The sequence below is a fragment of the Arachis stenosperma genome, chromosome 9 (assembly GCF_014773155.1).
Source record: "Arachis stenosperma cultivar V10309 chromosome 9, arast.V10309.gnm1.PFL2, whole genome shotgun sequence".
Taxonomy (NCBI): domain Eukaryota; kingdom Viridiplantae; phylum Streptophyta; class Magnoliopsida; order Fabales; family Fabaceae; genus Arachis; species Arachis stenosperma.
This window is the reverse complement of record NC_080385.1, coordinates 160537649-160549694: the sequence shown is the minus strand read 5'-3', so window position 1 is coordinate 160549694 and position 12046 is coordinate 160537649. Positions and strand designations below refer to the sequence as shown.

The 12046-nt window shown below is 38.6% G+C and overlaps 3 protein-coding genes and 1 non-coding gene across 4 annotated transcripts; 2 read left to right on the top strand and 2 right to left on the bottom strand.

Annotated features, from left to right (window-relative positions):
- The first annotated feature begins 222 nt into the window (after nucleotides 1-222).
- On the top strand, nucleotides 223-6379 carry LOC130950538 (coiled-coil domain-containing protein SCD2-like). The gene is made up of 17 exons (XM_057879061.1): nucleotides 223-796; nucleotides 910-1127; nucleotides 1324-1399; nucleotides 1491-1532; nucleotides 1605-1667; nucleotides 2091-2140; nucleotides 2226-2253; nucleotides 2374-2448; nucleotides 2551-2661; nucleotides 2744-2804; nucleotides 3457-3573; nucleotides 3733-3854; nucleotides 4048-4117; nucleotides 4453-4494; nucleotides 4585-4625; nucleotides 4960-5086; nucleotides 5761-6379. Exons 1-17 carry the CDS (start codon nucleotides 440-442, stop codon nucleotides 5871-5873), a joined length of 1713 nt encoding a protein of 570 aa, XP_057735044.1. The 5' UTR covers nucleotides 223-439; the 3' UTR covers nucleotides 5874-6379.
- Nucleotides 6380-6463: 84 nt separating this feature from the next.
- Nucleotides 6464-7826, bottom strand: LOC130950539 (delta(3,5)-Delta(2,4)-dienoyl-CoA isomerase, peroxisomal-like). Its single transcript, XM_057879062.1, has 2 exons — nucleotides 7110-7826; nucleotides 6464-6896 (listed from the first exon to the last, which is right to left on the bottom strand). The coding sequence occupies exons 1-2, from the start codon at nucleotides 7735-7737 to the stop codon at nucleotides 6706-6708; spliced, it is 819 nt and encodes a 272-aa protein (XP_057735045.1). The 5' UTR covers nucleotides 7738-7826; the 3' UTR covers nucleotides 6464-6705.
- A 58-nt stretch (nucleotides 7827-7884) lies between these two features.
- TRNAQ-UUG (transfer RNA glutamine (anticodon UUG)) lies at nucleotides 7885-7956 on the bottom strand. The gene has a single exon. It is a non-coding gene; the product is annotated as a tRNA-Gln (tRNA).
- Nucleotides 7957-8978: 1022 nt separating this feature from the next.
- Nucleotides 8979-11087, top strand: LOC130950337 (exocyst complex component EXO70B1-like). Its single transcript, XM_057878843.1, has one exon. The coding sequence runs from the start codon at nucleotides 8979-8981 to the stop codon at nucleotides 11085-11087; it is 2109 nt and encodes a 702-aa protein (XP_057734826.1).
- The last annotated feature ends 959 nt before the right edge of the window (nucleotides 11088-12046 follow it).

Here is a 12046-nt window from a genome sequence, read left to right as displayed (position 1 = left end):
CAAGTATAACGTGTCCCTTCTAATTAATTTGCACACTTTACTAATTTAACTTCCCAAAAAACCAAAAAATGGCGGTGAGAGTCTGAGAGAGAGTTGCTCACTTGCTCCAAAAAACATTGAAGACTATAGAGCGAGTGTGTGCGGGACCCTTCTTTATAATGGGTTCCTCTTTCTCGTTGCAGTGTCCCGGTCGTAGTAGAGTCATGAGTTATGACCTCTTAACATTCAGCTGTACCATTCAAAAAAAGAAAAAAAGTTTGTCATATTTGATAAGTAAGGAACAGAGTGTGAAATGAGAATCGAGTAAAAAAGCAAAGCAGTGTAAAGTGTAAACCAAAGTAAAGACTAAAGAGGCTCACAGTCACTTGACTGGGAATATTTCTTTTCAGGAAGAGGAAGACAAAGAGGTTTCATTAGCATTTAGCATTAAGCATTTTTTATGGTGATGGAGCGTAAAGGAAGTGAGAGCCCGGTTTCTGTCAGGCAGTGGAGCAGTGAATCTAGCTCTCTTTCTTCACGTAATGGCGCTGCTGGCCATGCTCGCTCCTCCTCCCTAACTCTCACCGGAAACAATGGAATCTCAACCGTCAAGAGGAATCAAAATGTTGCCGCCAAAGCCGCCGCTCAGCGCCTCGCACAGGTCATGGCTTCCCAGACCGCCGACGACGATGATGACGAGGACGACGACGATCTCGGATTTCGCTACACTGCTCCTCCACCTCTCTCTCTATCCAGGAATGCCATCAAATCTACCAGCAACATCACCTCCCGCACTCGTAGATCTCCCTCTCCTGCGGTGCGTTCTTCTTTCCTTTTCCTTTTCTTCCTCGTTTAGTTGCTACTTGTTACTCTAACCGACTAACTAAATACTTTGGATTCTTTAATGCTGTGAATTGCTATATTAATTAGTTACCTCAGAATCCTGTGGTTCTGGAAGAAGCACCAGCATCAGCGTCGTATCTTCGTCCGGCTCCGGCACTATCATCGGCACCGGCACAATCACCTACCGTGAATAGACCACCGCTCAGCCTCAGGACTCCTACTCTGGCCGCAGCAGCAGCAGCTCCAGCTCCAGCTCCAGCTCCACTCGACCCTCTCATTCGCTCCAATAAGCCAAAGGATAAAAGGTAAATTTAACTAACTACCACTCTCACGCTCACTCTGGCTCATTCCTCTGCATTACAAATTGTTTATTTCTAGTTCTGATAAGACGCCAATGCTTCCTTAGTTGGATTTGGATATTTTAATATGAAAACTGCAATAGCAATTTTGAGCTCCTCTATCTGCATTATCATGTAACTCGGTTTAGCGGAATATTTACAGGTTTCCGTTTGACTCTGGCCTTGTTCAGCCAAAAGATTCAGGAGGAAACCGTGATGCTTCTGCACTTCTTGATGAGGTTAGTTGTTTCTTGTACCACACCTTTGGTATACATTTTCCATAAAAGAGGATTTGTATGTTTCGAATTGAGGTATCTTCTCTGTCTGCAGGTTGATATGCTCCAGGAAGAGAATGAAAGCATTCTTGACAAGGTATTTTAATATTATCTCTTTCTCCCTCGTGATGCTGATAGTACTAACCTTGGTTGAAACTGATACACACAGCTCAGAGTTGAGGAAGAGAGATGCAAGGAAGCAGAGGCCAGAGTTAGGGAGCTTGAGAAACAGGTACTTGCTTTATTTCTTTCTTGGTATATGATTGAGGTTTACTAAATGATTGTCTGCTTGCTCTCTGTTGACATGCTTAAATAGTTTCACCTATAAGTATAAATGATAAAACTTTTTTGCTTCTTCTATTTTACTTCTGAAATTTATTATATTTATGTTTACATGCCTATTGTGAAAAAGATGGTAGAAACTCACTCTAGATTGGTTGGTCACGTGTGAAGAGACTTGTAAAGAGTAGTTTGATTGGAGGGTAGCCTCGTAGTTTGAGGTAGAGGACACCATAACATTGTTTGATCTTCATGTATCCAACTCCACTTAGTTGCAAAAGACTTGATTGTTCTTGTATGTGAGTTAAGAGACAATTCAGATTTCTGCATTTGTGGTGTTTAATTAATTAATCTTTCTTTATGTTGGAGTCTGCAGGTAGCTTCTCTTGGAGAAGGTGTATCTTTGGAAGCTAAACTTTTGAGCAGGTTTGTGAATTATATCTTAACTCTTTCAAGTGGATTTTCTTTCACTTAATAGTATATATGACACACCTGCATTATGACATTGCAGAAAGGAAGCAGCATTGCGCCAAAGAGAGGTAATGTGGGAATAACTTGAAGTGTAGATGTGTGTATCATAAAAGAAGTATGTATACTTCACAGAGAATGGAGCTATTGTTCACCAAATAGTAGCATGTACCATCTCTTGTTGGATACAGGCTGCACTTAAAAATGCCAAAGACTCTAAGGATGGAATTGGTAAGGAAATCACATCTCTGAAGGCTGCAGTTGAGGTGCATATGCTTTCTTCCCCCCTTGATTATTGCCAGCATAAATATTTTTTCTAAGAATTATTCCTCTCTTGTTATATGTTGAAATGATTTCTTCTCCAACAGAACGCAAAAGTTGAAGTGGCAGCTGCTGTGAGCCAGTTAAATGGAGCTGAATCTGAAGTGAAAGCTCTTCGGTCAATGACACACAGAATGATATTAACTCAGAAAGAAATGGTATGTAATTCCCCAGTTGAAGGAGTCCGTTGGGATATGCTAGTTATTTGGGAAACTTACTGATAAATTGTTGTCTTTTCAGGAGGAAGTTGTTCTTAAGAGGTGTTGGCTTGCTCGGTATTGGGGTTTAGCTGCAAAATATGGTAAGCTGCTATTTGGTTTAGCTTTATTTTTAATTTATTTTCTTCTGTGGATGTGGGATTATGGCATCCATTCCTGACATGACCTGGAAGCCATTTTAATATCAATTGTTCAATGAACTTGAATGTTAATCAATTTGGAAGGAACTTGAATGAACTCTTGAAGATTTTTATCATCGTTTTCAATTGTATTCACTGTTTGTGAATTTTTTAGATCTTAATGTTGTGACTGTTAACAAGTTTCAAGCTATGATACTGTGGCAAAATATAATCTATGTTGACTTCACCGACTGAATACAAGGCTTAGCTGTTGTTATTGTTGTTTATGCATGCATCTTAATAACTTCGTTGTTTATGTTGTTGTGCTTTATTGTAAATAGTTTCATACCCAAATTTCATGTCCAGTAAAATGGTAGGGTTGGGCAAGGAACTACAACAAACATAAAACTTAATGAATCATCAGGACATTGATAAAGAATATGGTCGTGTTAGTATTTTAATTTTCAGTATTTTAATCTTTTGTCATAGTATACGTGTTAGCATACACAATGTTTTGGGTGTTTATCTATTATTCTAGCATGAATATGAATTAGCTGATTTTAATAAGTCATTACTGCTAAATTTTATTTTGTGTAACATTTGCTATGGATTATAGGCATCTGTGCAGATGTTGCAGTTTCAAAGTATGAACTTTGGTCATCATTAGCCCCTCTTCCTTTTGAGGTTGTCCTTTCTGCAGGACAAAAAGCTAAGGAGGAATGCTGGGAAAAAGGCATGAAATAAAGACTTCTTACTCTTCATTTCATACTAATTTGTATGCATTATAGGACAAATCTGTGCTCATGTTATTTCTTCTTTAATAATAATTTTTACTGTTCTGTTTCGTGAACCCTTGGTTTTTCCAGATATAATTATAATCAGTTTTAAGCAGGTGATGAGGCCCCAGATAAGAGGAGCAAACTTGTTCCAGACTTGAATGATCTTACTGGAGAAGGAAATATCGAGAGTATGCTTTCAGTTGAAATGGGACTGAAGGAGCTTGCATCTTTAAAGGTTTCTTTGAATGCATTGATTTTCTTGTTTTCCTAACATTCCTCTACCGCACATTTTTATAATTAAACCCTTTAAAATTTTCATGTTTTTGTTTAGAAGGCATTGTGTTTGCTGCTTTGAATTCCCAATCAATAGTTGTCGTGCATAACCTGTCAAATCATTTTTCCTTTCTCATTTTGGTTGCTTACTTAAGGTTGAGGATGCTATTGTGCAAGTATTAGCCCAACAACGTCATCCAAGTTCTGCTCGACAATCTGTCTCAGGTATGCATTCCCACATTCATCACTATTCTAGTTAGTTTCTATTCTTAGTTTGAGTGACTGTCTAAGGTCTACCTATAGACAAGGGTGAGTACCCCCATTCCATGGCCAGGGTATGGCAAAAGTGAGCAGCCTTACAAGTGAAGTGCTTCTGTCCTTATCTGTTAAACCAGTACACGCATATTTTGACTTTATAGTTATAGGACAACAGGGGAAGGATATGACCTTGAAAGCACATTTGACTTCTCTCTATTGGCCTTTTTCTATACGCAATAAAATGTGCTTGCCATTTTAACTAATAAATAAATTATAACATTCACACCCTTTTGACATTATAGATATTAAATCACCAGGGGACCCGAAGTTCATGGAAGCCTTTGGTAAGTTTCTCCCACCTACTATTTGCTGAATAAATATGTCTCTTTCTTGCAACTAATAAGGCTATTCTAAATGTCATTGTCTTTATGTAGAATTAAGTCCAGAGGAGTCTGAGGATGTTCTTTTCAAGGAGGTACAAATCTCCCCTTTTCCGAGTTAACAAATGGGGTTTAGCTCTCCCTTAATGTGATTTTTTATCTTTGATTGTTTGTGTTTTCTATAAGTTATTCTCTTCTGCATTATAGATAAATGGTTCTTTTAGTTTGATTTACATGTACAATTTTTAAATCATTAACAACACCTATTAATCTCTCAACCCTTTTCATTTTATCGATTGGTGGATTATAACCAGTAGGGATTGATGACCAATAGTTTATGTTTATTCTCACTATTCTCTATGCCAAACAAGAAATATAATTTGCAGTACTGAAACATGCCGTCTAAATTAAACTGTTCTATATGGACAGGCTTGGCTTACATATTTTTGGAGAAGAGCAAAGGCTCATGGTATAGAGGAGGACATTGCCAAAGAACGTCTTCAGTTTTGGATTGGTCGAAGTGTGCATTCTCCTACCTCGCATGATGCTGTTGACGGTAGTGCTGACACATTTATTTTAATTAGTTACTTTGTACACAGTTATATAGATATATCAATTCGTGCCATCTTAGGTGGTTTGTAAGTAGAATGATCAGTTGTTTCACCATTAATCTTCCCCCATTTTAATGAATTCTTTTTTTATAGGAAAAAAAAGGGGGAAAATTCACTATCAATTATCCGAGTGAACTTTTGCTAATGTTCCACTTTAATCATACAAGACAAAGCTGCATAACACCTCATTATGTGCATGGAGTCTGAATTGATAGCCTGAGTCTAGACTAGAGAAACGACAATGAAGGGGAGAGTCGTAGTGAATCATGGACACTTGTATTACTCGGCTTGTAGTAGCCACTATTTTTTTCCCCGGGTCAGGTGTAGTACCCACTTGTATAAGACAAAGCATTGCACTTTTTTCCATCTACCATCCAGGCATCTACCATATAAATAGTTGGTCCTTCTCCCTGATTTCTGTTTTCTGTTTTCTGTACCCATTCACCCCGGTGGTGCTAAATTAGTTCACATCTGAATTCAACTATGCTGGCATATGCACTTAATAGGTTATGCTTTATTTTTCGTCCCCATTTTGCACTTCATACTTCATAGGAATGAATTCTCGTTATTATACTTGAGAGTATTTCCAATTTGTCATTCGTTTATTTTCAAATTTCAGTTGACCAAGGACTTTTGGAGCTCAGGAAACTGGGGATTGAACATCGACTCTGGGAAGCATCCAGGAAAGAAGTTGATCACGAATATACTATTGCACCAAAATTAACGACTTGACCTGAAATTAATGTTTAGTTAATTTCCTTTGATAGGTTTTTGACGTATTATATATACGAATGTTGGATTTAATCTTCCACTTACAAATTTGCCTCACACAATGGTGTTCAAGCGAGTTTATCCCATGTCTAGCATTAAGCTTTTTAACTATTTTTATAACACTTTTCAACAAAATTTAGGATCTTATGACACTCTAGTGCATTTCATTTAGACATTTACCCCTGTTTGGATGAGGCAAATAATATTGATAGCCCGCAGAACAATGAGATAACATGCAATAATATTTTCAACCAAAACTGTGTCCAATATGATGTTTAGGAAAGTTTTGGTTTTACATGACTTTGAGCGATTGTAGAAGCTCAGCATGAAATTTGTGTTGGTTAAGTTTGAGATGGCAACAAGTCCTGGGTATGGACGAACTTCAATAATGGAAATATGGTCCTCTTGCATGCACCTTAATGGAGCATTGCTACAATTTCATGGAACAGCAACCATTTCTCATATTCAAGGGGTTCCTGCTTCTCATTTGTTATTGAGACTAACTATTGCGGGAGAAGACCACGATGAAATCTCTAATGAAGGTCTACAAATACTAAAATAAGAGAATGTATGTCATCTATTTATTTTAACTGTATGTTCGTGATTTGAAGGATAATGATCATAAAGGAAGTGTTAACTCAGCTTCTACTATATCTTAAACGTGCAACAATAATTTGCATGTCTAAAAAACATATTTCTTTGGCACTTCCATATATGAAAATAGATTATAGAGCTTTATCCTGAATATCTAGTAACAAATGAAATGCATGTCACTTCCTCCAACAATTTTAAGTCACAGCTTCGAGAAAACTGGCTTTCGTTTCTGCAGTTGTGCTGCTACTGCTTCAGTTAAATCACTTGACAACAATCTGGCAGAATTCATGGTTGCAACAAAGTCCAATCCCTGATCCACAGTTAAGTCCCTACTTTTAAGCAGCACTGTTTTTGTCCCCATGATTGCAAGGGGAGACTTGGCAGCAATTTCTGTCAAGTATCAAAATCAACAACTATATCAGGAAACTTACCATGTGATGAATGAAATATGAAGTGATGCCAATAACAATTTAGATGAACCACTTCACTCGAGTAGTGTAGTGTAGCAGACTATAGACTCTTAAGTATTAATTCTATAGTGTATAAATCAATTTCATAATAAGGTCATCCAATTAGACTAAAATCGATAACATGAACACTGACCCTGAGCAAGAACCGAGACAGCTTGATCGAGGTCAACTTTGGAAGGGAAAGCGCGAGAAACGAGGCCCAACTGCTTAGCCTCGGAACCGGAAAACCGGCGAGCTGTCAAGGCCAACTCCATGGCGTTACCGTAGCCAACAATTAATGGCAGTCTCTGAAGAGTGCCGAGATCAGCAGCCAGGGCCAAATCAACCTCCTTCACCGAAAAGAACGCGTCCTCCGTGCAATACCTTAAGTCACAGGCTGTCACGATGTCAATTGCACCACCGATGCAAGCGCCATGGATACTAGCAATCACTGGCTTCCGGCACCGCTCCAACGCCGTGACGGAATCTTGCATCGCCAGGATCTGCCGACGGAGACTCTCCCCGGCATCGTGGTAGGACTGCGAGATAGATTTCAACTGGGAAATGTCGATGCCGGAGCAGAAGTGATCACCGGCGCCGGATAACACGATGACGTTGACGTCACGGTTGTGGTCCAGGGCATACAGGGCTTTGGGGAACTCAGTGAAGAAATCATGCGTCAGAGCGTTGCGTTGTCTCGGACGATTCAAGTAAAGGTGGAACACCCCTGATTTGGGGTTCTTCTCTACTACCTCTAGGGTTTTGTATTTCTCATCCGCCATTGATTTCCCTAATTTTCTTCTTCCACTTCCCGAGAAGGCAGGCACATTTCTTAGTTTCTATTTACTTCACTTTCATAAAGATAAAACTTTTCTTGTCCAAATTTAAGATTTTAAAAAAGAATTTAGCTAACATAAACAAAAGAAAACAGGTCCTACCGGGAGTCGAACCCAGGTCGCTGGATTCAAAGTCCAGAGTGCTAACCACTACACCATAGAACCGATTGTGATTTTTCGTCCAGAAAAGATTTAGTGATACTCTTCTGTATGCCTTATATACTAGCAAATAAAAAACAAAAACGAGTAATTTGTATAATAAAATGATTATAAATTATCCTATTAATTCTAAATTAAAAAGACTTGGAAATTTTTTTATTTTGCTATGTTTTCAAAAATTAAATATACATATAAATTTTTATCTATTTAAAAATTAGAAGGATTAATTAAAACTTTTAATTATTACTAATTTCACCTTTTCTTTGTGAGTTAGAGACTTTCAATGAGTTGAGAGGAAGCTAAGGCACATATCATTACCCTTATTATGTGCTAACATTTTGAGCAATGTTAGGGGCAGCAATTTTTGTGATTGTTAGCCATCAACTATCCATCAATGATGATTTGATTGGTGTGAGATTTTATCCAATGGCTCACATTTCTCTGCTGGTTATATGCTGGCCAAAATTCAATAAAACTGTTGGCCCTAAACTTTTTCTTTTTAAAAAATTACCGAAATAATTGTCAATTACTTTTTATGAGCTAAAATGGAACATTTGAAACTATGAAGAGGGAGCAGCCCGTAAGAGGCGCAGAAGATCCAAATTATGCGCAGTTGAAAGAGCTTTGGGATAGAAATGGATGGACAGATTTCTTGCAAAATATTGGAATAGTTTCTTACTTTACTATATACGTCAATGGTAAAGAATTTACCATGTCATCTCCACCAAAATAGGCAAAATAGCTAAAGGAAACAAAAAAAAAAAGAGAGAGAGAAGAAAGAAAGTAAAAAAAAAAGAAAAAAAAAACATGAGATAGAATTACACAAATAACTAAAAACATCAAAGGCCATATTTTTTTTTGAAAAAAAAAAAAAAAAAAACAGGAGCAGGAATACGGAGCCCCATGCATGTCCATGAAAGACATTAGAGCTCTGAATTTGACTGATGAATCTGAAGAACAATACAAACAAGAGAAAAATTTGTAGCTAATGGCATGTGGCAATATGCAATAGCGTTAGCATTATTAGTATGGAGAAATCCTTCAGTTTTTCATCATATCATTTTAGCGCTGCTTCTCAGAAACAGAGAGACAAGGATTTGGAATCATCATCATCCATTCGCGGCGGCCCTCAATGGAAATCAGCCGGAGGAGAGGAGGAACTGGCGGCATTCTTCCACGACCACGACACCATCCTACAAGTTTCCGAGGAAGTGGATGGTTTCCTTGAAACCAGTGCTACCACTCCTCCTCTTCTACATGTCCCTGATTGCGTTCACCGTCTAACCAAGATATTGGATTCCATGGTGTATAGATACAACACCGGTAAAAGCAAGTTGGGAAAAGATGCAGAAGATGATGACTTGTTTCTCGCCGTTGTGGATCGCATCTCAAAGATCTCTGCTATTCTCTCTACCTTCCCCTGTGATCCCTCTGTCTTGGACAAAACTACCTTCTCCTTGGAAAAAGCTATGTCGTTCTTGGAGAAACATCTCTGCACCATTTTACAGGATCCAAAATCATCCACCACCACCACCACCCCTACCTCCAGCAACCACGGCAGCTTTCGATCCGGATCCGGATCCGAATCCAAACCTAAACCTCCTAAAAAATCATCTTCCTTCGGTTCTCTTACTCAAGTTCATGATGCCGCGCTTTGTTCTCCCTTTGACCTTGTAAATCTCAGTGATCCTCCTATCATACCTACTCTATCGTCTCATCAGGATCAAGATCAAGATACATCGTTCCCTGCATTCTCTCCGGAGAAAGTTTCACTCATGAACAAGATCGCCACCTCCATGATCGCCGCGGGATATCAAACGGAGTGTTGCGTGGCTTTCGCCAGCTTCAGGAGGATCGCCTTCAAAACCGCGCTGCAAGAGTTCGGGTACGTGAGCGTAGGCATGGAAGAGATCCATAAAATGCAATGGGAAATGCTGGAAGGAGAGATTGCCACGTGGAACAACGCGGTTCGACATTGCATAACCGTTTTGTTCAACGGCGAAAAAAAGCTCTACGCCTCAGTTTTCCCCAATCAACAATCCATATCTCAAAACCTCTTGAGCGATCTTGCACGCGCCGTAATCATTCATTTCCTGAACTTCGCACAAGGTGTCGTGTTAACATTGCTCACCGTAGAGAAGCTGTTCAAGTTTCTAGACATGTATGAGACGCTGAGGGACGTGGTGGAGATCGCCATCGCCGACGGTTCTTACTTAGAGAGGTGCAGGAAGGAGCTGGCGCACGAGATAGCCACCACGAAGCTTCGAATAGCAGAGGCCACCATGGCCATGTTTCGCGACCTGGAAAATTCCGTTAAGGGTGACAACGACAGGGTTCCGGTTCCTAACGGCGCAATTCACCCGTTGACGCGCTATGTGATGAATTATCTGGAGTATGCTTGCGAGTACAAGGACACATTGGAACAAGTTCTGCGACAATGCCTTCATGATGATTATCATAGTTGCCGTTATTACAGTCCTATCCGCAAAATCGAGTTAGAGGAGGACGATGGAACGCCTAAGAATTCAGCCTTGGCGATTCAGTTAATGACAATCATGGACCTGTTGAGCTTGAATCTTGAGTACAAGGCCATGTTGTATAAGGATTTTGCATTGAGAAGTGTTTTCTTGATGAATAATGGGAGGTACATAGTGCAGAAGGTGAAAGGGTGCAAAGATCTTCACCAATGCATGGGTGATAATTGGTGTAGAAAGAGGCAATCCGGGTTAAAACTGCACCATAAAGATTACAGGACAGAAACATGGTCTAAGGTTTTGAACTGCCTTAGTACAGATGGACTTCAAGGAAACACGAGTAGCGTGTTAAGCCCGAGAGCCAATAAAGATAAAAAGCCAAAACAAGAGGTAAAAGATAAGTTTAAACGTTTCAATAGCACGTTTGAAGATATATATAAAACGCAGAGTTCTTGGGTGGTTAGTGATGAACAGCTTAAGTCTGAGCTCAGAGCTTCAATAGCTGCTTTGGTGATCCCAGCTTACCGCTCCTTTTATGGCAGATTCAAGCACCATTTAAATTCTAGTAGACATGTTGACAAGTATATTAAGTATCATCCTGAAGATATTGAGGCTTTAATTGAAGAACTATTTGATGGGGGTACTACTAAAAGGAAATCGTGATACTGTTTATTTTTATACAAGACTCATCAATAATCAACCATGCTTCATTTTCACACATGATGTTCTGCTCTATCTCCATTTCTTAATAATATTTATCATTTTTAATGTAAATAGTGTTTACTAATCAACAAAGTCATGAAAATGCATTTATTGATGATCTTATTAGCAAATTAGTTAGGTGATTTGTTTTGCTGTCTCCTTCAATTAAGGGGGTTCGGGACGCTTTTTTTTTTTATTGGCATCACTATGGTGCATCCTGGACCAATTGTAATTTAGTATAAATTAGTGCAATTTGTCTTAATCTATCTTCTGTATTTTTAATACTTAGATCTACTGTGGTACCGCATTTTTGTTCCTCTTTGCATTCCCTAGAACAATTTCAATGTGTTATTCCGAATTAAATTTTATAGTAAAACATATAAATGTTCGGTGACCAGCATAATATGCCATTGAAAGTAGGTTTTGGATTTGGTTGTTATCTTTAGGAAAACAGTTACTATAGAATATGTTTTGCGGTTTGTACTAGGTGATAATTGTGTTTAGTAGATGTGGATGTGACCATGTTAAACTGTTGTTGGTTTTGTTGTTGTATCTCATGATTATTGATCCATTTTTCATGACATAGTAAAAGGAGATGGATTAATAGTCGTTGAGGGTGCCTTTCATTTCATGGGTTGTAACCAACATCTAAACAAAAATGTTTCTCAACTATTGTTTCTTACTAACAAGTAAGAATATACTTTGAAAGAGGAAATTGTATAAGCTATTTGCAGAAGCCAAAGAATATTACAACCTCGGTGGTGAACTACTTTGTAAAGAAGGAAGATTGACTTTGATATGCGCAAATACATTATTCACTTATGAAACCCTGATTTTCCCTTATGATGCAACTTGCAAGTCATGTTTTAGTGTTTAGTTATTGCTCGATGCGATCTAATTCCACTCGTCAGCTCGTCTTC